Genomic DNA, 23815 nt, shown 5'->3' with positions numbered 1-23815 from the left:
TCCTCTGAGTTCATCCATGTTGTTGTAAATGGCAAAGTTTCATTCTTTTTTATGACTGAGTAGTATTCTATTGTATGTATATACACCACATCTTCTTTATCCATTCATTCCATATTTTGGCAATTGCAAATAATACTGCTATGAACATGGCGGTGTATGTGTCTTTTGGAATTAGCATTTTTGTTTTTCAGGTATATACCCAGGAGTGGAATTACTGGGTCATATGGTAGTTCTATTTTTAGGTTTTTCTTTTTTTTTAATATTTTAAAAAATATTTATTTATTATTATTATTACCTTTTGGTTTCTTTTTTTTAAACATCTTTATTGGAGTATAATTGCTTTACAATGGTGTGTTAGTTTCTGCTTTATAACAAATTGAATCAGTTATACATATACATATGTCCCCATATCTCTTCCCTCTTGCGTCTCCCTCCCTCCCACCCTCCCTATCCCACCCCTCTAGGTGGTCACAAAGCACTGAGCTGATCTCCCTGTGCTATGCGGCTGCTTCCCACTAGCTATCTATTTTACGTTTAGTAGTGTATATATGTCCATGCCACTTTCTTACTTCGTCCCAGCTTACCCTTCCCCCTCCCCGTATCCTCAAGTCCATTCTCTAGTAGGTCTGCATCTTTATTCCCATCTTGCCCCTAGGTTCTTCATGACCATTTTTTTTTTTTAGATTCCATATATGTGTGTTAGCATAAGGTATTTGTTTTTCTCTTTCTGACTTACTTCACTCTGTATGACAGTCTATAGGTCCATCCACCTCACTACAAATAACCCAGTTTCGTTCCTTTTTATGGCTGTGTAATATTCCATTGTATATGTGTGCCACATCTTCTTCATCCATTCACCTGTTGATGGACACTTAGGTTGCTTCCGTGTCCTGGCTATTGTAAATAGAGCTGCAGTGAACATTTTGGTACATGACTCTTTTTGAATTATGGTTTTCTCAGGGTATATGCCCAGTAATGGGATTGCTGGGTCGTATGGTAGTTCTATTTTTAGTCTTTTAAGGAACCTCAGTGTTGTTCTCCATAGTGGCTGTATCAATTTACATTCCCACCAACAGTGCAAGAGGGTTCCCTTTTCTCCACACCCTCTCCAGCATTTATTGTTTGTAGATTTTTTGATCATGGCCATTCTGACTGGTATGAGATGATATCTCATTGTAGTTTTGATTTGCATTTCTCTAATGATTAATGATGTTGAGCATCCTTTCATGTGTCTGTTGGCAATCTTTATATCTTCTTTGAAGAAATGTCTATTTAGGTCTTCTGCCCATTTTTGGATTGGGTTGTTTGTTTTTTTGATATTGAGCTGCATGAGCTGGTGTAAATTTTGGAGATTAATCCTTTGTCAGTTGCTTCATTTACAAATATTTATTTATTATTTATTTATTTAGGCTGCACCGGCCTTTAGGTGCGGCACACGGGGTTTAGTTGTGGCATGTATGTGGGATCTAGTTCCCTGACCAGGAATTGAACCCAGGCCCCCTGCATTGGGAGCTCAGAGTCGTACCCACTGGACCACCAGGGAAGTCCCTATTCTTAGTTTTTTAAATTATTATTATTATTTATTTTATTTTATTTATTTTTGGCTGCATCGGGTCTTAGTTGAGGCACGCTGGATCTTTCATCGTGGCTCGCGGACTCCTCTCTAGTTGTGGAGTGCAGGCTCCAGGGTGCGTGGGCTCTGTAGTTTGCAGCACACGGGGTCTAGTTGAGGCGTGTGGGCTCAGTAGTTGTGGCATGCAGGCTTAGTTGCCCCGCAGAATGTAGGATCTTAGTTCCCTGACCAGGAATCGAACCTGCATCCCCTGCATTGTAAGGCGGATTCATTACCACTGGACCACAAAGGAGGTATCTATTTTTAGAGAAACCTCTGTGCTCTTTTCCACAGTGGCTGCGCCAGTTAATTTTTTCCACATCCTCACCAACATTTGTTATTTGTGTTCTTTTTGATGATGGCCGTTCTGACAGGTGTGAGGTAATATCTCATTGGGGTTTTGACTTGCATTTCCCTGATGATTAGCAATGTTGAGATCTTTTCATGTGCCTGTGGGCCATCTGCATTTCCTCTTTGGAAAAATGTCTCTTCAGGTCTTCTGCCCATTTTTTAATCAGGTTGTTTGTTTTTTTGATGTTGGGTTGTATGAGCTGTTTATATATATATTTTTTTGATATTAACTGTGTATTGGCCATATCATTTGCAAATATTTTCTCCCATTCAGTAGGTTGTCTTTTTGTTTTGTTGATGGTTTCCTTTGCTATGCAAAAGCTTTTAAGTTTAATTAGGTCCCATTTGTTTATTTTTACTTTTATTTCCTTTGCTTTAGGAGACATCCAAAAAAATATTGCTGCGATTTATGTCAAAGAGTGTTCTGCCTGTGTTTTCCTCTAAGAGTTTTATGGTTTCTGGTCTTATATTTAGTTCTTTAATCCATTTTGAGTTTATTTTTGGATATGGTGTTAGAAAATGTTCTAATTTCATTCTTTTACATGTAGCTGTCCAGTTTTCTCAGCACCTCAGGTATTAACTTTTAAAAATAACTTTATTGAGATGTAGTTTACACACCATAGAATCTACCCATTGAAAGTGGTTGAAAGTGGTTCGGTGGTTTTTTATACATTCATAAAGTTGTGTAGCCATCACCACAATTAATTTCAGAACATTATCATCACCCCAGAAAAAAACCCTGTACTTACTGGTACTCAGTTCCCTCTATTGCTCCTAGCCTTAGGAAGCCACTAACTTACTTTCTGTCTCTATAGATTTGCCTATTTCTGGGCATTTTATATAAATGGAATCATAAATATGTAGTCTTTTGTGCCTGGCTTCTTTCACTTAACATACATTTGAAGTTCATTCATGTAGCATGTATCAGTACTTCATTCCTTTTTATGGCTGAATAATATTCCATTATGTGTATATACCACATTTTATTTATTAATCTTTTTTGATATCTTTGCTGTTGTGAATAGTGCTACTATGAATATTCATGTACAAATATTTGAGTATCTATTTTCAATTCTTTTGGGTATATACATAGGAGTGGAATTGCTGAGTCATATGGTAATTTTATGTTTAACTTTTTGAGAAACCACCAAACTGTTTTCCGTAACAGCTGTACCATTTTACATTCCCACCAGCAATATATAAGAGTTCCAGATTGTCCACATCCTTGCCAACACTTGTTATTTTTTCTTTTTTTGATAATAGCTATCCTGGTAAATGTGAAGTGTCTTATTGTGGTTTTGATTTGCATTTTCCTGTTGACTAATGATGTTTAGAATCTTTTCAAATCCTTGTTGGAGAAATGTCTGTTCAAGTGCTTTGCGTATTTGTTAATTGGGTTGTCTTTTTGTTGTTGAGTTATAAGAGTTCTTTATATATTCTGGTTAGTAGACCCTTATCAGATAACATGATTTGCAAATATTTTCTCCCATTCTGTAGGTTGTATTTTTCACTGTCAAGTATTGTTTAATGCACAAAATTAAAAAATTTTTATGCACAATAAATTTTTTCTTTTCTTGCTGCAGCTTTTGATATCTAAGAATCTTACCAAATCCACGTTCATGAGTAATTTACCTGGATGTTTTCTTGTAAGAGTTTTATAGTTGCAGGTCTTATGTTTAGATCATTGATCCATTTTTTAAAATTTTATATTGGAGTACAGTTGATTTACAATGTTGTGTTAGTTTCAAGTGTACAGCAAAGTGATTCAGTTATACATGTACATATATCTATTCTTTTTCAGGTTCTTTTCCCATACAGGTTGTTACAGAGTATTGAGTAGAGTTCCTTGTACTATACAGTAGGCCTTTGTTGATTATCTGTTTTATGTATAGTAGTGTGTATATGTTAATCCCAACCTCCTAATTTATCCCTCTCCCCCTCATTGATCCATTTTGAGATCATTTTTTGTATATGGTGTGAGGTAAGAGTCCAACTTTATTCTTTGGCATGTAGCTATCCAGTTGTCCCAGTACCACTTGTTGAAGAGACTGTTCTTTCCCCAGTCTTGGCACCATTGTTGAAAATCAGTTGTTCATGGATATATGGATTTATTTGTTGACTGTATTCTGTTCCATTGATCATTATGTTTATGGTTATGCCAGTACCATACTGTTTTGATTACTGTAGCTATGTAGTCAATTTTTAACTTGGGAAGTGTTAAGTCCTCCACCTTTGTTCTTCTTCAAAATTGTTTTGGCTATATGGGGCCCTCTGCATTCCCATAGGAATTTTAGTATCAGCTTATCAATTTCTGCAACAGCAAAAGAAGCAGCTGGGATTTTTATAGGAATTGTGTTGAATCTGTTTATCAAATTTGGAAGTATTGCCATCTAATATTAAGTCTTTTAATCCATGAATGTGATATCTTTCTACCTACTTAGGTATTATTTAATTTCTTTCAACAGTCCTTTAGTTTTGGGTGTGAAAGACTAGCACTTGTTTTGTTAAATTTATTACTAAATATTGTATTCTTTTGGATGCTACTGTAAATGGAATTGTTTTCTTTGTTTTGTTTTTGGATTATTCATTGCAAGTATATAGAAATACAGTTAATTTTTGTATATTGACCCTATTAAGAACTAAGTAAAAAATTTCATAATTGGGTTTATTTTAGAATGTTATGAAAAGAGTTTAATATTTATTTTATTCCTTCCACAAAGTTCCTTAAATTCACACACAAAAAAATAGTTTTGTTTCATAAAAGCCTGCTTTTTGTTACAGGGAGAGAGCCTAGATTGCATTTGTTTAAGAGAATAGCATATTTATTCACATGTTTGCTGGGGTGGAGCTGAGGGAGGCATTTTTCCTAATGAAGAAAGATGGAGAGTGGTGTTTTTAAAATACAGCCTGTGTCTTGACCACCTTAAAAATGTGACAGTGGGGCTTCCCAGGTGGCACAGTGGTTGAGAGTCTGCCTGCCAATGCAGGGGACACGGGTTCGTGCCCCAGTCCGGGAAGATCCCACATGTCGCGGAGCGGCTAGGCCCGTGAGCCATAGCCACTGAGCCTGCGCATCTGGAGCCTGTGCTCCGCAACGGGAGAGTGGCTCTCTGTGGCTTCATTATGTTTCTAATGGGACACCATTGGAGTTGATCCAAGAATCAACTATTTTCTTCCATTATGTGAAGTTGAGGAAGAGCAGTGCGTTACCAACAGGATACAACAGTATCCTCAGTATTCTCTCATTTTAAGTCTATTCCACCTTAATGCTTTCAAGTACTCCTGGTGTATTTATATTCAATATTTCTAATGTACTTATAAGATACATTGGAGTTTCTTACAGGAAACCAAAACATTTATTAACTCCTTCCCCGCACTTAATTCCTTTCTCCTATCTAATAGAAATCAGTCTACAAATATTTCACTTAAAAACCAAATAAATATATTTTAAACAGATTTGAAATCAGGAAAAAACTGAAAACAGCCAAAAAGAAAGAAAAGAAAGAAAAAAAGAAAAAGCAAGAAGAGGAGCAGGAAAAGAAGAAACTGACACAGATTCAAGAATCTCAGGTAGGAGATTCAATAGTCCTTGTTATCCAAAGAATAAAACCTCTATTTTGAGTGTGTATGTGTGTTTATATAAAAGATGGGTTTATATTAATCAGCCTAGGTCAGTTAGTGCAAGACTATTTATGTACTATCTTCATCTTATAGGTTTCATTAATCTCTGGACATATCATTTCACCATTAGCTGTGCTGTTTAACTCCATGGGAATTCTACTCAAGTCTGCATGTAAAAAGCAGCTCATTGGTGTGTGAGCACTCCTTAAGGGAAAGTTTGTAAACTTCCTGTCCTGGGTAGCTGAATCGGTTATGATGTTTACTCAGGTGTATGTCATCCTGGACTTGGTAATAAATGTAGCTGGGAAAATTAGTCATCTCTGCATTTATCACAAAAAGCTTTGTTGACAGTATTAACATATATTAGCTGTGATCTAGGGAGTCCTTCCAGAAAGTGTTTATCTTATACTTCTTAGGCTTTCTGTTTATTAGGCAGGTAAGACAAGGACTGACTTTACTGCTCTATCCTCTTTGTCCACAAGAGGATGCTCTCTCCTCTTAAGCAAATTTCAATTTCTGCAACCAATATAGATTCACATTGGAGAACTAAATGATTTTTAGGTATAGAGAATATTATCATCAGCTGTTGGTAAAAAGAGCCATCCTACATATTTTTCCCTTCCCAGGTAACATCCCATAACAAGGAACGACGTTCCAAACGGGATGAGAAACTAGATAAGAAATCTCAAGCCATGGAGGAGCTAAAAGCAGAGCGAGAAAAACGGAAGAACAGAACAGGTAGGTGGGGAAAATGTGATGGCTACTTTGTGTGTTTGATCATATGATTTAACTTCCTGACGCCAATTTTTATTTTTCCCCCTTTTTAGCTCTCTAGTATAGGCAGTTCCAAACACATACAGAGAATAGTGTAATGAAACTCCATGAACCCATCCTCCAACTTCAGCAGTCAACTCATAGCCAATCTTATTAAATATACACTGCTCTCCTCCTTTGGGTTATTTTGAAGTAAATCCCAGCATCATCATATTTCAACCATAAATATTTCAATATGTGTCTCTAAAAGATAAGGACTCCTATTTTAAATGTAACTACAGTGCCATTACTATACCTAAAAAATAGTAACAAATATTTTCTCCCAGTCTGTAGGTTGTCTTTTCATTTTATTTATGGTTTCCTTGGCTGTGCAAAAGCTTATAAGTCTGATTAGGTCCCATGTGTTTATTTTTGCTTTTATTTCTTCCCTTTTAAAAAATTATTTATTTGTTTATTTATTTTTGGCTGCATCAGGTCTTAGTTGTGGCATGCAGGATCTTTCATTGTGGCGTGTGGGCTTCTCTCTGGTTGTGGCGCATGGGCTCTGTAGTTGCAACACACAGGCTCTCTAGCTGTGGCATGTAGGCTCAGTAGTTGCAGCATGCGGACTTAGTTGCCTGGTGGCATGTGGGATCTTAGTTCCCTGACCAGGGATCAAACCCACATACCCTGCATTGGAAGGTGGATTTTTAACCACTGGACCACCAGGGAAGTCCCTACTTTTATTTCTATTGCTTTGGGATACTGACCTAAGAAAACATTGGTACGATTTATGTCAGAGAATGTTTTGCCTGTGTTCTCTTCTAGGAGTTTTATGGTGTCATGTCTTATATTTAAGTCTTTAAGCCACAAAATGGTGATATTCTAATGTATCGTTCTTTCTTCATTTATTATCTGGTATGCTTCTGGAAAGAGAAACTTCTCATCAGCTATTCAGTTACCACCAGGGACATTTTGTATAGGAAAGGCAGAGTAAATTCTTGCCTTTTTTTCCCCCTTTTATTTACTAGTTTTCAAAAGAATGAGATAGTTCCTTGGCAAACTCCAAAGATAACCAGTGAAATTTGTTTATTTTGAATATCCCTGTGAACTCATGGATTTTAACATACTTTATGGGTTTTTTTAATATAAATTTATTTATTTTTATAAATTTATTTATTTTTTGGCTGCATTGGGTCTTCTTTGCTGCATGCGGGCTTTCTCTAGTTGTGAGCAGGAGCTACTCTTCGTTGCAGTGCACGGGCTTGCGGTGGCTTCTCCTGTTGCGGAGCATGGGCTCTAGGTGCACGGACTCAGTAGTTGTGGCTTGCAGGCTCAGTAGTTGTGGTGCACGGGCTTAGTTGCTCCTCAGCATGTGGGATCTTCCCAGACCAGGGCTTGAACCCGTGTCCCCTGCATTGGCAGGCGGATTCTTAACCACTGCGCCACCAGGGAAGACCCCATACTTTATGTTTTTACTCCATTGCAATTATTATTATTATTGTTGAGACTCAAATTGTCTTATCTTCAAGCAGTTGTAGCCTGTGTCCTTTTTTTTTTTTTTTTGTAGCCTGAGTCCTTTTGATGTGAAACCCCAGTAGTCTTTAATAGCTTTCTTGCTTTCTGGATTTGGAATCAGACATTTCTCTAAGGAGCCCTGGGTTTTTTTTGGGTTTGGGTGGGGTTTTTTTTCTCATGAGAAATTGTATTTAGACACCATAGTCTAGACGCAGGAGTGCAACTGGGTTGGTTATTATTTCTAAGTCTTTTCAGTGTCCACAGCTAGGATTTTTTTTTTTTTTAAGAATTTATTTTGAGCCTCATACTGGTATGTCCATTTCAAAACCAGGATACCAAGTTTTTTTGTTTTGTTTTGATTTATAGCAACTTTCTTAAGGTATAATTAAGGTACCATACTGTTTACTCATTTAAAGTATACAAGGCAATGGCTTGTAGTATATTCACAGCTGTGTGGTAAAACTCAATGAGTTTTAAGATGTTTCATTACCCCAGAAAGAAACCCTATATCCCTTAACTGTCACCCCCCTCTACAGACCTGTTATCTCCCAGCCCTAGGCAACCACTGGTCTACTTTCTGTCACTATAGACTTGCCTATTCTGGGCATTTCATATAAATGGACTCATACAATATATGATCTCTTGTGTCTGGCTTCTTTCACGTAGCATGCTTTCTAGGTTCATCCATGTTGTAGCACGTAACAATACTTCTTTTATGTCTGAATAATATTCCATTGTATGGATATACACATTTATCCGTTCACCTTTTGAGGGACACTGGGTTGTTTCCACTTTTTTTTTTTTTTTTTTTTGTGGTGCGCGGGCCTCTCACTGTTGTGGCCTCTCCCGTCGCGGAGCACAGGCTCTGGATGCACAGGCTCCGGACACGCAGGCTCAGCAGCCATGGCTCATGGGCCCAGCCGCTCCGCAGCATGTGGGATCTTCCCGGACCGGGGCACGAACCCGTGTCCCCTGCATCGGCAGGCGGACTCTCAACCACTGCGCCACCAGGGAAGCCCTGTGTTTGACCTTTTGAGAAACTGCCAGGCTGTTTTCCAAGAGGCTTAACCATTTTGCATTCCCAGCAGCAACTTATGAGGGTTCCACTCTTTCCACATCCTCACTAACACTTGTCATTGTCTTTATGATTATAACCATTTCAGTGAGCATGAAGTGGTATCTTGTTGTGGTTTTGATTTGCGTTTTCCTAATGACTGGTGATGTTGAGTATCTTTTTGTATGCTTATTGGCCATTTGGATATCTTCTTTGATGAAATGTCTAGTCAAGTCCTTTGCCCATGTTTTAATCAAGTTCTTTGGTTCTTGTTGAGTTGTAAGACTTTTAAAATTATTTTGAATATTAATTCTTTATCAGAGACACGATTTACAGATATTTTCTCCCATTCTCCCATAGGTTGTCCGTTCACTCTTTAATAGTGTCATTTGATGCATAAGTTAATTTTGGTGAAGTACTGTTTGCCTTCACTTTTTTTTCTTTTGTTGCCTGTACTTTTGGTGTCATATCCAATAAATCATTGCTAAATCCAGTGTCATAAAGCTTTCCCCTGTTTCCTTTGAAGAGTTTGATAGTTTTAGCTCTTACATTTAGGTCTTTGATCCAGGGACTTCCCTGGTGGTTCAGTAGTTAAGACTCCACGCTGCCAGTGTTGGGAACCCGGATTTGATCCCTGGTCAGGGAACTAGATCCCGTATGCCGCAACGAAGATCCTGCATGTGGCAACGAAGATCCCATGTGCCACAACTAAGACCTGGCGCAACCAAAAGAAAAGAAAAAAAATGATCTTTGATCCATTTGAGTTAATTTTTGTATACAGTGTAAGGTTAGAGTCCACTTTTGTTTTTTTTTTTTTGGCATGTGGGATATCCAGTTTTCCCAGCACAAGTTTGTTTTCGGTTTTTTTGTTTTGTTTTCTTTTTTAATATTTATTTATTTATTTGGCTGCATTGGGTCTTAGTTGCGGCACACAGGATCTTCGTTGCCATGTGCAGTATCTTCGTTGCAGCATGAGAGATCTTTAGTTGCGGCATGCAGGCTTCTTAGTTGAGGCATGTGGGGTATAGTTCCCTGACCAGGGATCAAACCCGGGGCCCCTCCATTGGGAGCACGGAGTCATAGCACTGGACCACCAGGGAAGTACCACAGCACAAGTTTGTTTTTTGTTTTTCTTTTGTTTTTTATAAATTTATTTATTTTTGGCTGCACTGGGTCTTTGTTGCTGTGTGCGGGCTTTATCTAGTTGTGGTGAGCGGGGGCTACTCTTCATTGCAGTGCGTGGACTTCTCATCGCGGTGGCTTCTCTTGTTGCAGAGCACGGACTCTAGGTGCGTGGGCTTTAGTAGTTGTGGCACGCAGGCTCAGTAGTTGTGGCTCACAGGCTCTAGAGCACAGGCTCAGTAGTTGTGGCGCACGGGCTTAGTTGCTCCACGGTATGTGGGATCTTCCCGGACCAGGGATTGAACCCATGTCCCCTGCATTGGCAGGCAGATTCTTAACCACTGTGCCACAAGGGAAATCCTCCCACCCCAGCACAAGTTTTTGAAATGACTGTCATTTCCCTATTGATTGGCCTTGACACCCTTGTTGGGAATCTTCTGACCATATATGCAAGGGTTTATTTCTGGGCTCTCTATTTCATTGGTCTGTATGTCTGTCTTTTGAATGACTATGTTTTAAAGTCACTTGTTGGGAGTTCCCTGGTTGTCTAGTGGTTAGGATTCAGCGCTTTAACTGCCGTGGCCTGGGTTCAATCCCTGACCAGGGGAATGAGATCTTACAAGCCCCACAGTCAAAAAAAAAAACCAACACAAAACACTTGTTATAGTTGTTTTTTGTGTGGTTGTGCCATCAAATGAGTACTTTGTTTTATTTTGCTTGTGATCTGTAGAGATGACTTATTGTTCTGTTCTATGATTATACACGATGCAAGGTTCCAAAGTCAAATCTACTAAGCAAGGTATATTCAGAGAAATTTAGCATCTATAGCCTTCTCTTTCACCCCTTGCCTCCCTCCCATAGTAGATGACCACTTAAAAAATTTTTTTATATCCTTCCTTTTTATTTTTTAAACAAAAGGACACAGATTCACCCTCCATCTTAGATTAATGTTAGTGCATTATGCACACTTCTCTCTGCCTTGCTTTTTTCACCTAACCATATATCCTAAAGATAACCCCTTAGTTTTTATGTTAAGCAATGGTCAGTAGATTACCTGTTTTTGTAAATAATTTTAGTGGAATACAATGATGCCCATTTTTTCATAATTGTGACTACTTTCTGTCTACAGTAGCAAAGTTGAGTAGTTGATACAGTGACCATATAATGCCTATCCTAAAAATATTTATGTGTTCATTTAAAACATTTTCTGACTCAGGATGCAGTGTAAGGCTCGGCTCTTTCCTTTTTTTACAGCTGCAGCGTAGTTCATTGGGTGGATGTGCTAGAGGTGATTCAGCCACTCCCCTTTGTGGACATTTGGGTTGTTTTCAGTCTCCTGCTATTACAAATAGTACTGTAAACTCAAAGTAAGTTTTTCCTGAAAGACTCTCTGAAGACATCTTAAGTTTATCCCCAATTTTCCTGCCAATCTTCAAGTGCCTTGAGAGATATAAAAGACAGCTGTCAGTAGAGTTGGTGACCCTTTTTGCCCACTTAGTGACAGTCTTCCAGCCCTTTTTTTTTTTGTCTACCGCGGCTTGACATTCGGTGTGACTTAAACTTTCTGGTTAACGTACCTGTTAACACAAGTAATCACAAACCAGGCCAGAGAGGATGGAGCTGTCTATTGAGTCCTTTTCCATGTTCCAGTTCTTTTTCAGGGATGAAAGATGTTTCAGCTTCTTATTGAGAGAATCTAGGTAAACATTTCCTCTTTTTTTAAGCTGAGCTCCTCGCCAAGAAACAGCCATTAAAAACCAGTGAGGTGTACTCTGACGATGAGGAGGAGGAGGAAGATGACAAGTCCAGTGAAAAGTCAGACCGCTCATCCCGAACATCGTCATCTGATGAAGAAGAGGAGTAAGCTGTGTACATTTTGGTCTAGTAGTCAGGATAGGTGGTTCTTTGGGGAAAGGCTTAGTGTAGTTTCCAAATTTCCCCTGTTCGGGTGACGAACTTTGGTTTGGTTCCGTACCCTGAATTGCCGAGCTGGGTTCCCCAGCACACCAGCCCAAACATATACTTCTGCTGTTGGCTCTTAGCCTGTACCCCTGCACATTTTATCATGGCCAGGCGGGTAGGAGCTGCCTTCATGTCACCCTCAGATTGGCCAGGAGCTTCCATTAGTTTTCCTAGTCTGATAGGTTATCTGGGATGGCAGCCTCATTTGAGACAGTTCACACTACTGGTTAGGAATAGGATTCTAGTCCCACTTTCCTGTTGCTTCATTTATTTCTCCTACTGTATGAAATCACACATAATTCGGTTAAGTTTTAAGAAGTTGGTATTATTTATTTACCTTGATCTGTTTTTATGATGCACATTTTTCCCAGTGTCCTTTGTTCCTCACAGGAAAGAAGAGATCCCTCCAAAATCACAACCGGTCTCCTTACCAGAGGAACTGAATCGGGTTCGATTATCACGGCATAAGCTGGAACGTTGGTGTCACATGCCCTTCTTTGCTAAAACTGTCACAGGATGTTTTGTACGGATTGGCATTGGAAACCACAACAGCAAACCAGTTTACCGGGTTAGTATTTCTTTCCTTGGACAATTGTCCATGTTTTATGTTTTAAATATAATGATTCTTAGCTAGGAGTAGGAACTACTGAACAAATCTGTCACTTTTCCCATTTGATGGGAAAATAGACTCCAATTGAGATGCCCTTAGAGCAGTGACAGTCTGAGCCAACCAGAGATCTATTGTGACCTGCTGCCAGGAGGAGTACTTGGAGCCCAAGGGTTTAGATTTAGAACAATTTTCTCTATCCTCCTTTCATGTAGATGTGAGAAGGCAGACACTTAACGAAGTATTTTTCAAGAGTTATGTAATCTGGAAGATTTGTTCATTTGAAAAATAAATAAATGAAAAATTTCCATGTTACATACTAAGTGACTTCTGGAACAAGGAGTTATATTGAGGTTTGAAAAATGACGAACAGGGACTTCTCTGGTAGCACAGTGGTTAAGAATCCGCCTGCCAGCATGGGGGACGCGGGTTCGAGCCCTGGTCCGGGAAGATTCCGTATGCCATGGAGCAACTAAGCCCGTGCGCCGCAACTACTGAGCTTGCACTCTAGAGCCTGCAAGCCACAACTACTGAGCCTGTGAGCACAACTACTGAGCCCGTGCACCTAGAGCCTGTGCTCCACTACAAGAGAAGCCACCGCAGTGAGAAGCCTGCGCACCACAATGAAGAGTAGCCCCTGCTCTCCGCAACTAGAGAAGAGCCCATGCGCAGCAACGAAGACCCAATGCAGCCAAAAATTAATTTTTTTTTTTTTAAAAAAAGAATCTGCCTGCCAATGGAGGGGACACGGGTTTGAGCCCTAGTCCGGGAAGATCCCACATGCTGTGGAGCAACTAAGCCTGTGCACCACCACAACTACTGAAGCCTGTGCTCCACACAAAGAGAAGCCATCGCCATGAGAAGCCCTCGCACCTCAACGAAGAGTAGACCCCACTTGCTGCAACTAGGAAAAGACCACACGCAGCAACAAAGACCTGATGCAGCCAAAAATAAATTAATTAATTTTTTTAAAAAAACCCTCCAACCTAATAGAGATTATCTTGTGAGTTCCAGCTCTGCTTCTGTGGTCTAGATGACTAGAATATAGCTGTTTGATTTTTTGTTTGTTTTGTTCTGGGTTGTTTGGTTTTAACGTGTTTTGCCTCCTTCTGTGAGGACCAGGGGCCATGTCATGTCTCAGAAACCTTGGCAACAGAAACAGACCTCACGGTCTTCACACTTGATTGATAAAACTGACCTCTGAAATCCAGGTGCACCCCTTAGTAAGGTAGAATTAAGTTGGAGGGGAAGCTTCCAACACCCCACCAGGCTAACTGCCTCCTCACCTGGCGCTTGCTTAACTCTGGGCACAGGTGCCTGGCCGTCTGAGTTCTAAGCCCGAGAAAGATGCCCAGAACACCTGGCAGCTGTGGGCTTCTCTCAGTGCGGGGTCACTCATCTGCACTCATGCAGATGGAGCCAGAGGGTGGGGTGGAGAGCTCTGAAAGAGTCTGTTGTGATTGGTGTCTCTGTCCTCACTTAGGTTGCTGAAATCACGGGTGTAGTGGAAACCGCCAAAGTTTACCAGCTTGGTGGCACCAGAACAAACAAAGGGCTACAGCTACGGTAGGAGAGGTGCTTCCGTGGCAGCTTCTGCTCCCGTGCAAACAGGCACTGCCTGTTGCGGCTGTTATTCACTCCCAGTGTGATGTTTCTTGTTACAGTAATACTGTTTGTGTTATCCCCGCAGGGGACTTGGAGGGAAACTTGTATTCTGCCTTTGCCTATAGGGAAAGTAGGATATATCTCTCTCATAGGGGAAGTCAGGGATATGGAGCAGTGGGACACATAGAAGGAAAATGTCAGATTGCGAGACCCCCTCCTCCCAGAATCCTGCAGGCATTCCTCGGTGAGCATGGTCAGGAGGCTTGCTTCTGGTCCTGGCTCCATCACTAACTAACTTGATCTTTCACAAGCCAGGTTACCTTTTTGGACTTGGTTTCTGCTTCAATAGCATGATATTGACTGAATGCTGGCTACATGCCACAGTTCTACGCATCAGGATAGAAGCGAGAACAAAATACACACACAAATCCCTATCCTCTTGGAGCCTGAAAATTCTAAAGGCCCTATATGGGAAGCAATAGAAATAGCTTGCCAGGTGACTGCAAATAGTGGGTCATAGACAAGGCTCTGCCATGGCCTTACTTGGCCTCTCTGGTCTCTCTGTTCCCTTCTCCCATTCCCGTCATTTCTCCTGGACTGTTTGAAAAGAGCCAGTTGGTGTGGGCAGCAGCCATGACGTGCTGAAAGTGACTATCTCTGGGAGGATGACACTGACTCACGTGGCCAGCACAGGAGTCAGTAGAACGGCAGTGTTCTTTCTAGGGATAGAGCTTCCTTGTCATTCAGATATCTATGTAATATTTCATATTCTTGATGCCAGTTGACTGTGATGGATTTTATTGTAAATGGACTTTTGAAGCACTGGCCAAATCCACTTGTTTCCGGGGCTCACTTTGATTTTTAGTCCCTGCTGCCCGTTAGAACAACCTGGGAGGGGCTTTTTGTGTGTACAATTTCAGTGCCTGGTTCCTACTCCCAGAGATTCTGATTCAGTTGATCTAGAGTGGTGCTTTGGCACTAGAAGTTTTGTAAATATTCCTAGATGATTCTAAAGGGTAGCTAGGATGGAAACCCACAGAGACAGGTGGTGTACAGTCTGGTGGGGTTGCTCTTCTGGCGCTGCAGTCAACATACCCATTCCTGAAGCTGCTCTTTTTTGTGTAGGCACGGCAGTGACCAGCGAGTGTTCCGCCTAGAGTTTGTCTCAAACCAGGAGTTTACTGAAAGCGAATTCATGAAGTGGAAAGAAGCGGTAAGTGGACAGACAGCACCTCCCTAGCAGTTGTTGATGAAAACACTGAGAGAGCCTCTTTCCAAAACCCTTTATCATAAATAACCTTTTATCATGTTTTGGTCCAGATGTTCTCTGCTGGCATGCAGTTGCCCACTCTAGATGAAATCAATAAGAAGGAATTATCTATTAAAGAAGCTCTTAATTATAAATTCAATGACCAGGACATTGAAGAGGTAAGAAACCTGGTACCCCAGAGTCCGGAGGCTCATCAAGAACCAGTGTTAGAGAAGATCATGCCTTTCTTTTCTTTCCTGTATCTTGACATTTTTGGCTCTGCTACTGTTGCGTGAGAAAGAGGGAATACTAATATCGCTACCTTATTATTTATAGTTCATCAAGATTTTCTCCATACATTCTCACTTGAAGTCATAGACTAAGGAAGTGTATTCAGGGTTCAGGAATCTGTATTCTTCTTCTAGGCTTGGTCCTTTAAGAGTTTTCTTTTTCCAAAACATTTTGGTAAAATTCCTTGATCTCTGTTCGCTTGGACAGTGGCTAGCCTGACAGTACAAGGTCCTTGGGCTGCTGCTGTTTATTGGTGCATGTTTCTTCCCACTATCCCAGAAGAATCTCCGTGACCCCGGAAGCAGCATAGCATCCCTTGGAATGAACTCGCTCTCTCTGTGGGGCATGGCATTGCTATAGGAAGAGCAGCCCCCGTTTAACTAGCTGCTTACCTCCAAAATGGGCTCACCTATCTTGCCTACAGAACTAATTTAGAAATACCTCACTGCTGGTATCTCCTCTCTGGTACAGATTGTAAAAGAGAAAGAAAGATTCAGGAAAGCTCCACCCAACTATGCTATGAAGAAAACGCAGCTCCTAAAGGAAAAGGTGAGGACTTGTGCTTGAACCTCTCTCCCTGTCCTGTAAGGAGATGTGGAAATCAAACTTGTTCACCGTCTTTCAAGTTAGTAGTGGCAGGATTGGGAGAAAATGCTGGGCTCAAAGGTAAGCAACAGTGCTTTCCTGGCACCTGGGCAGCATCCTTTGGCTGTTTTCCTTTCTATAAATTGAAACTGATCTTGCTTGTTCCATTTTCCTCACTTTCTAGTCACTTTAGTTTCGTGTGTAATAAAATAGACCCCAGGGTACTATCAGCACTGGGTCTGAACAGACGAATGATACTGCCAAGCCCAGCTGCGGTGGGTGGTTTTCCGTTCTTCACATCAGGGTGGGGTGAGCCTTGTTAGGCTGAGTTAGCCATGTGGGGCCTGGGTTCTACGGTGTTTGTTTTCAGTACTCTTTCACACCTCCTGTCATTTGTTCATCATGTGAGGTATCTTGCCTGTGCTGGAAGTGATGGGACACTTAATATAGAGCCAGTCATAGCCAGAATCTCACATGTCTCTCTATGTGCAGGCCATGGCTGAGGACCTGGGGGATCAGGACAAGGCCAAACAAATCCAAGACCAGCTGAACGAGCTGGAGGAACGAGCAGAGGCCCTGGACCGCCAGCGGACCAAGAACATATCTGCGATCAGGTGTGTTACAGATCCTTGGTCCACAATTATCAGGCGAGCCTGTGGCCTTGTACGCACTGTGCCCCAGTGGCTCCACGTATCTCTGGGGTGAGGACTCAGTGGTCCCCTCCCTCCTTTCACAGCCCACTGACTCATGCCTCTTACTCACCCCACAGTTACATCAACCAGCGGAACCGGGAGTGGAACATTGTGGAGTCTGAGAAGGCCCTTGTGGTGAGTAAGACAACTTTATCTGGATCACTGAAAATAATTTTAATTAATAAAACAATATGTAATCTTTTCTATATCTTGCTTGAGTTTATCTTTCAATTATTGAAGTAACGTGTACACTTAACACACACATAGTTTCTCTGTAGGCACACATACAAGCACATAAGTTATTAATTTATAATAAAAAGCAGCAGTCTTCTACCCTGTCTTATCCCTCCCCATCTTTAGATTCTACTCCATGCGTATTCATTTTTAGCAGTTTCCAGTCTTTTTCTTTTGGTTGTTGCCCCCATAATCTGCTCTGGTGTTCTTAAAGGGAAAAGGACGATAGACAGCCTTTGACTTTTTTTAGGACCTTGCAGACTGTTATTTATATGTAAGCTTACGATGAATGAGAGGCGGGGGGCAGGAGATACAGTTCTGTAATACATGCTCTCTGTTTCAGGCTGAAAGTCACAACATGAAAAACCAACAGATGGATCCTTTTACCAGGCGACAGTGTAAACCTACCATCGTTTCTAATGTGAGTGCCTAGAGAGGACGTTTTTAGTCAGGACCTAGATTCTGGGACATAAAATGAATTCCATTAGGAGATTAATAAAGAAGTTAAAAATAATATTGTCTTAGTGGGATTTGCTTGCCTCAAACTCTTGGGTCTGGATACTTCCTTTTTTTATCTTACTCTAGGACATACAGGTAGTGAAAACCTGGCATGGATTTGTAGAAACCTATGGACTAACCGCCTATGCCAGGGCAGGTTTACCAGTGCAGCAGAGGTGAGGAATGTGTAGGCTGAAGCGCCTAGCTAGGGCCCGTCTGGGCTGGGCTTCAAAGCTTTTAATTGCCCCTTTTTGCAGTGTGGAGGAAAACCCCACTGATCTGCTGATGGGCCCACTGTGGTGCCTGTGATGTTAGTGGTGGTAGGTGGGACAGAAGCTGGTGGTAGGACTGTGTGAGTGTTGAACAATCTCTAAAATAACTTGCATTGTCTCTCAGTCCAGAGACCCGGCTGTTCAAGCTGCCATATTGGCCCAGCTGAACGCAAAATACGGTTCTGGAGTGTTACCAGATGCTCCAAAGGAAATGAGCAAGGCAAGTATACTACTGGAGCTCAGCCGCTGGTCCGGACACCAGAGGCACTTCCTGGGTCGGGTTTGATTGTCCCCACCTGGAGGAACATGGCGTCCCACTTGCAGTCCTTTCTCCGTCCTCATTATTTACAAATGTAATAAACAACTACTGAATTCTGGTCAGATGACCTAAATTCTAAACCCAACACCACTACTTAATGAAGTCCTTGACTACGGCTTTAGGCAACTGACCTCTAGCCCTCTAATCCACATTTTCTCATATGTAAAGTGGGGGTAATATTATATACCCTGCTTATTTAACTCATAGGACAATTAGAAGGGGTAGTTGACGTGTAAGGATGAGGCAGTTGTAAAAGTGAAAGTTCTTTGAAAACTAAAATATTAAACCAAGAGAAACTGCCCGTTTAGAAGCCATTTTCTGCCTTTTCCTGAGGAGCCCAAACTGTTCCAGGAATTCCTAAAACCTTGGGTCAGAGATGGCTTGTTGTCTTAAGCCCACCCTTTCTCCCTCACACCACAGACATGAGCCTTCCCTTCCCTCTCCTCTTTTAGGCTCAGAAAAGAAACTTCTTTATGGCCTCTCCTGTCCTCCCTCTGAGAGAAGGAATCAGAAAAGGGCCTTAGTAGGAAGATCTAATGAACTCGAGCAGGAGCCTTTACTGTTAGTGGTCACTGCTTCTTGAAGTCCACTTGCATTTATACTTTGTAATTACTTTTTCTCTTCACATTGCAGGGTCAGGGAAAGGATAAAGATTTGAATTCTAAGTCAGCCAGTGACCTCTCAGAAGACTTGTTCAAAGTACATGATTTCGACGTGAAGATTGATTTACAAGTTCCCAGCTCAGGTAGGTGAAGGTGCAGATTGGTGATGAGCAAGGACCACGTGGCTCCATGGCTCTGAGCCAGCAAGGAGGCCTGATTTTAGGGAAGAAATGGGGGTGTCTGCTTACCAGTATTTATGGAGACCAGAGTAAGACAGGCTGCAGGTCTGTTTTGAGAGGGAACAGGGACAGTAAGGAAGGCTACCTGAAGGAGTGAAGCACAAGACCAAAGGACCTCAGATGCCGATTTGCCTCTTCTTTCCCATAGAGTCAAAGGCTTTGGCCATCACCTCCAAGGCTCCGCCAGCCAAGGATGGAGCTCCAAGGAGATCTCTGAACTTGGAAGACTACAAAAAACGACGAGGGCTTATTTGAGCGCACCCAGCCTGCTGCTTCTGACCCTGCATGCCCCATCATGGTGCCCCACCTTTCCTCTTTTCCTTTGATTTGCCCTCACTGGGCTGGAGCAGCAGTAGAACTGGGAAGAGACTCTAAACTGCCAGTCATCTGTAATATAAACCATTTGCTGTATAGACTTCCCTTGTCTGCAACATCTCCCACCAACCCCCCAGGCCCCACCCAGTGTGAACCTGGGCTCTCTTGGGCTTTATCCATGTCTTTAGATTTGTGTTTGCCTTTTTTTTTTTTAAAAAAAAACCAGCACAATTCATTGGCCACTCTGCACGCATTCAGTGTTACCGTGGAGCTGGGATTCTTGCTGGAGCCCCTGGCGGTGATAGCAGCAGCACTGGGCAGCCTCCTCTATGGACTGCCTTGGACCCAACCATTGAACATTTGGCACCTGACCCTCTGGAGGGAGTGGGGACTGGGCACCTGCAGTCCTCCTTCTTCTCTCCTCATCTTTCTCTTCTTCCCATCTCTGTGGAAGAAGGATTTTCAAAACCAGTTTAGTTTCCAAAAAGTGTACATTTGTGGGGAGGGAGGGGGGTCTATTTGAGAGAGAGTGTGTATGTGTGTATGTGTCTGTAAGTGTGTGGATTTTTTTATCATTTTTTAAAAATGCAGTACTCTTTGTATCAGTCTGTCATGGGTCTATAGCTGTTTCAGATTTTTTTCAGCTGTACTTGAGCATCTGAAACTGCAAGAAAGAAACTCATTAAATGTGATTCTTCTTACTAAACAGGCCTGACTGCTGTAGCTGTGTAACTTCCCCTCCCCCACCTCCTCTTCCCCATCACCTCCCCCACCTTGGAGAAATCTCCCCAGTTTGGCCCCTGCCCTGTCGGCTGTGTCCTGGCAGGTGGGAGGGAAGCCCACAGCCAGGTACCAGGGAGGGCAGTGCAGGTGTCTTGCTCAGCCCATGTGTATAGCCCACAGCTTCCTGGCTGAGTGTAGAGTGTGTCTGTTCTCCACCCCACGTACTTGTCTCTTCTTAGTGATTCTGTTTTGCCATTTCAGCAAGAATAATATTTTGTTCTGTTTTTTAAGAGAAAGTATTCAACATGAATGTGGAGAGAACGAACACAAAGATTTAGGTTGCAAATGTTACAAGCATGTGCAGTTTTGTGTGTGTGTATACATATATATATGGTAAGCATATATATTGTTGTGCAGCTAGGGTGAAGCCAGCAAAGAAGTATGTATGTCTTTATGAAATGTTTGCAAAGAGATAAGCTGACTGCTTGATAATCATTCTCAGGTGTAAAGCTCCAAGTGTAAATAAAAGTGGCATTTAACAGATCTTTTCAGAACAAAGTACAGCTGACTATATAAAACAAGAACTAAGATAAAGGAACAGCTGAGAGCTTCTGATTCCCACAAGAGGGAGAGGCATCTCAAAGCCCCGCTTTGTATTTCTTCACCCTACTTTCTATAAGAAAGTGGGATGATGGGAAATCATGGAGTTAAGTTGTTTTTAAACATAAAAATGAACTTGGTAACTCTTCCGGGTTTAGTAGAGCCTCAGTGTTGCTTTAACTTAGTTTATACTTTTTTTATTTAAAAAAAAGAAAAAAGCAGCAATCGATGGTTTTTAAAAAGAATTGTGTCTGTAAAATTGATAAATATGACTGTAACACAGCTATGTGGTGGCTGTGACACAGTTTGGTTGGGCAAAGGAATGGTGATGGACTCATTAAAATCATATATACTTGAATAGTCCATTGACCGAAACTCTTTATAGACTATTGTGTAAATGTGGAATCACAGACTGTTAAACATTGCCTGGACTCCAGCAGAGTCCTGGAAGCTGCTGGGACCTCTTCTATAGTGACAAACTTGGACTTTTTTTTTTTTTCTGGTTTTAAAGACATGAAATTATAGAATCCATATAATTTGCTGGAGTCATTCTGATCCACCATGTAGATCTGTATTTAGTATCATTTGGATTTGGAGAAGTGTCGGTTACATTATGGCTGTGTAATAAAATTTTTATTAAAACTACATCACACTGTAGCCATTTTGCCCCTGCCTCCCCACATGCAGCTAATGAAACTTGCGTTCTGAGACACCAAAACACAGCAGGGAGCAAAGCCAACCAAAGAAGACAGAATGTTAACTTGTCACCTGAGTAGCCTACTTGGTGATTGGAGTCAAGACCGAGGGCTTGTCTGCAGTCTCAGCTGAGGCAGGACCTCTGAACTGAGATCTGGTCCAGGCATTGGCTTTATCCCACCAGCTGGGCTTCTTGGTGGTTCAGGCTTCTTGTGCTGGGGAATCACAGCAGCAGCCCACTGCTCCACCCCGACCCCACCATGTGGTTTCAGTATTGAAGGGTGCGGCACCTAAGACGGCTTTCTACATTTTTCACTTCCTTCCGAGAAGCAAAAAGGCCAATGTCCATATGCCTAGCTCATGATGTATAGGTCTGTTTGTCTTGCTTCTGACAGGTGCAGGGAAAGTCTACTGCCTGCAACTTCCCTTCAAAAAGAATGCTTTTGTTTTCTGTTTCTGTGAAGTCCTGACCTGTCACTCAAACTGTACAGATACTTGTAAATAAACTTTATGCCCTGTTTTAACAAGGGAATCAGATTTAGTCCAAGGACTGCATCCTGAGTGGCAACTCTCAAAGTCATGCTTTAAAAGTCCAAGAGAGTCTCTCTTTCACTTGGTTTCTCTCCTTCCCCTACCCTTAGCCCTGCACCTCCGAAGTGAAAGTGGCTGTTGTCGTCTTCAGCCACCTGGTTCCCCAGAAGCCTCTCTGAGACAGTAGTTGTCTAGAGCCAAGGCAACCTCCAACTGGCCTGGTTTACTTCCTACTTTGGAAGATATATCACCAAGCTTTAACAGAACTAGGTGGGCCCCAGATACACTGCCTAACACTGGGGAGAGTCTGGTCCTTCCAGCTTTCAGTTGGCTAAGCCACAATTCCTTTGTTAACCTGTTTTCAGCCTGTCACGAGTGTGAAGGGGGAGCCCAGGGGCTGTGAGTGTGCCTATGGAGGAAATACTGATACCCTTCCCTCACGGCCCAAGCTGGGGAGATCTGTAAGGCTCACCACCAACACTGCATGAGGCTGTGTCTCAAACCTTTCTGACCATGTGTTAGCTAGGAAGCAAGATCCTGGATCAACTCTCCTTTAGAGATGGGAAGGTGGAGGTGACAATCACAATGGTACAAGGCCAGTCCAAGCCTGCCTTTGGTGTTGGGAGAGGTGGGTCCCTGGGGCTCACCCAGCAACTGCATCTCATGAGGTTTTCTTAAGCTCTCTATCACTCCAGCCACCTGATTTTTGTTTATTTATTTATTTTACTTATTTATTTATTTATTTTTGGCTGCGTTGGGTCTTCATTGCTGTGCGTGGGCTTCTCATTGCGGTGCCTTCTCTTGTCGCAGAGCACGGGCTCTAGGCGTGAGGGCTTCAATGGTTGTGGCTCATGGGCTCTAGAGCGCAGGCTCAGTAGTTGTGGCGCACGGGCTTAGCTGCTCCGCAGCATGTGGGATCTTCCCGGACAAGGGGTTGAACCCATGTCCCCTGCATTGGCAGGCAGATTCTTAACCACTGCACCACCAGGGAAGTCCCCAGCTGCCTGATTTTTGGAAGCAGTGGGCTCCCTGGGAGCCTAGAGAGCAGAGATTCTGAGCAGAGGACAGCCTAGTCCAGTTATCTCCCAGGGTTCCCTGCTGTGAGGCAGCCACTTGCTGTGACTGCCTCAGGTGGAGGGATGCAAAGGTGAGAGGGGTGCAGGGTCCATCGACTTTTTCTGGAGTTGAGGGAGCGAAGGAGCTGACTTTTCTTGGGTGTCCTGGGTAGTGGTGTCCAGGAATGGGGAAGCCATGGACCTCCAGCTCAGATTTTTTGTGTGTGACTTCCCTGACCAAAGGGGCAGCTGAACTGCCTTGGGGAGGAGAGTGTCAGAGGCTTGGAGGGAACAGCAGCACTAAGGCGGTGGGGTGGGGGGCAGAGGGGCAGCCTGCCTTCTGTATAAGTTTCCCCAGGCCAGCCTCAGTGCCAGAGTTTCTTGGCCCTGAATAGGGGCTTAGCCAGTGGAGCACAGGCACGTCTAGGGCTTCCAGACTGTGCCCTGGACCGGAGGGAGGACCTAAAAGCCACAAGGCAAGCGGGCTCAGTGCAGGGTTCATATCCCAGCTCCACCACTTAACTACCTAGGGCTGAGCTGGTTAACTCTTCTGAGCCCAAGTTCCCCATCTTTACTATAAGATCTGTCAGGAGCCTGCTAAAGTGTTCCTTTCCTCGATAACGGTTCGATAAATGCTGTTGTCAGTGAGAGTAGAGGCCACTAGGCCTCGCAGGAGAGACTGTTGGGGCAGAGTGGCAGGGGTTGGGAT

At 42.4% G+C, this 23815-nt stretch overlaps 1 protein-coding gene across 2 annotated transcripts in view; it reads left to right on the top strand.

Annotated features, from left to right (window-relative positions):
* RTF1 (RTF1 homolog, Paf1/RNA polymerase II complex component) overlaps positions 1-21469 on the top strand; it is a 49011-nt gene extending 27542 nt beyond the window's left edge. The window contains exons 5-18 of one of the 2 annotated variants that reach the window (XM_004273972.4): positions 5419-5533; positions 6211-6322; positions 11756-11891; positions 12384-12561; positions 14084-14166; positions 15331-15418; positions 15526-15633; positions 16217-16294; positions 16823-16944; positions 17100-17157; positions 17600-17677; positions 18151-18246; positions 18979-19090; positions 19335-21469. In XM_004273972.4, coding sequence (XP_004274020.1) covers positions 5419-5533; positions 6211-6322; positions 11756-11891; positions 12384-12561; positions 14084-14166; positions 15331-15418; positions 15526-15633; positions 16217-16294; positions 16823-16944; positions 17100-17157; positions 17600-17677; positions 18151-18246; positions 18979-19090; positions 19335-19441 — 1471 coding nt within the window. In that variant the 3' untranslated portion in view covers positions 19442-21469. The other variant, XM_049706672.1, reaches the window with a different exon arrangement.
* The last annotated feature ends 2346 nt before the right edge of the window (positions 21470-23815 follow it).

The sequence above is a fragment of the Orcinus orca genome, chromosome 2 (genome assembly GCF_937001465.1).
Source record: "Orcinus orca chromosome 2, mOrcOrc1.1, whole genome shotgun sequence".
NCBI classification, from domain to species: domain Eukaryota; kingdom Metazoa; phylum Chordata; class Mammalia; order Artiodactyla; family Delphinidae; genus Orcinus; species Orcinus orca.
Note: the sequence above shows the minus strand (reverse complement) of the source record. Positions and strands in the feature narration are given on the sequence as shown.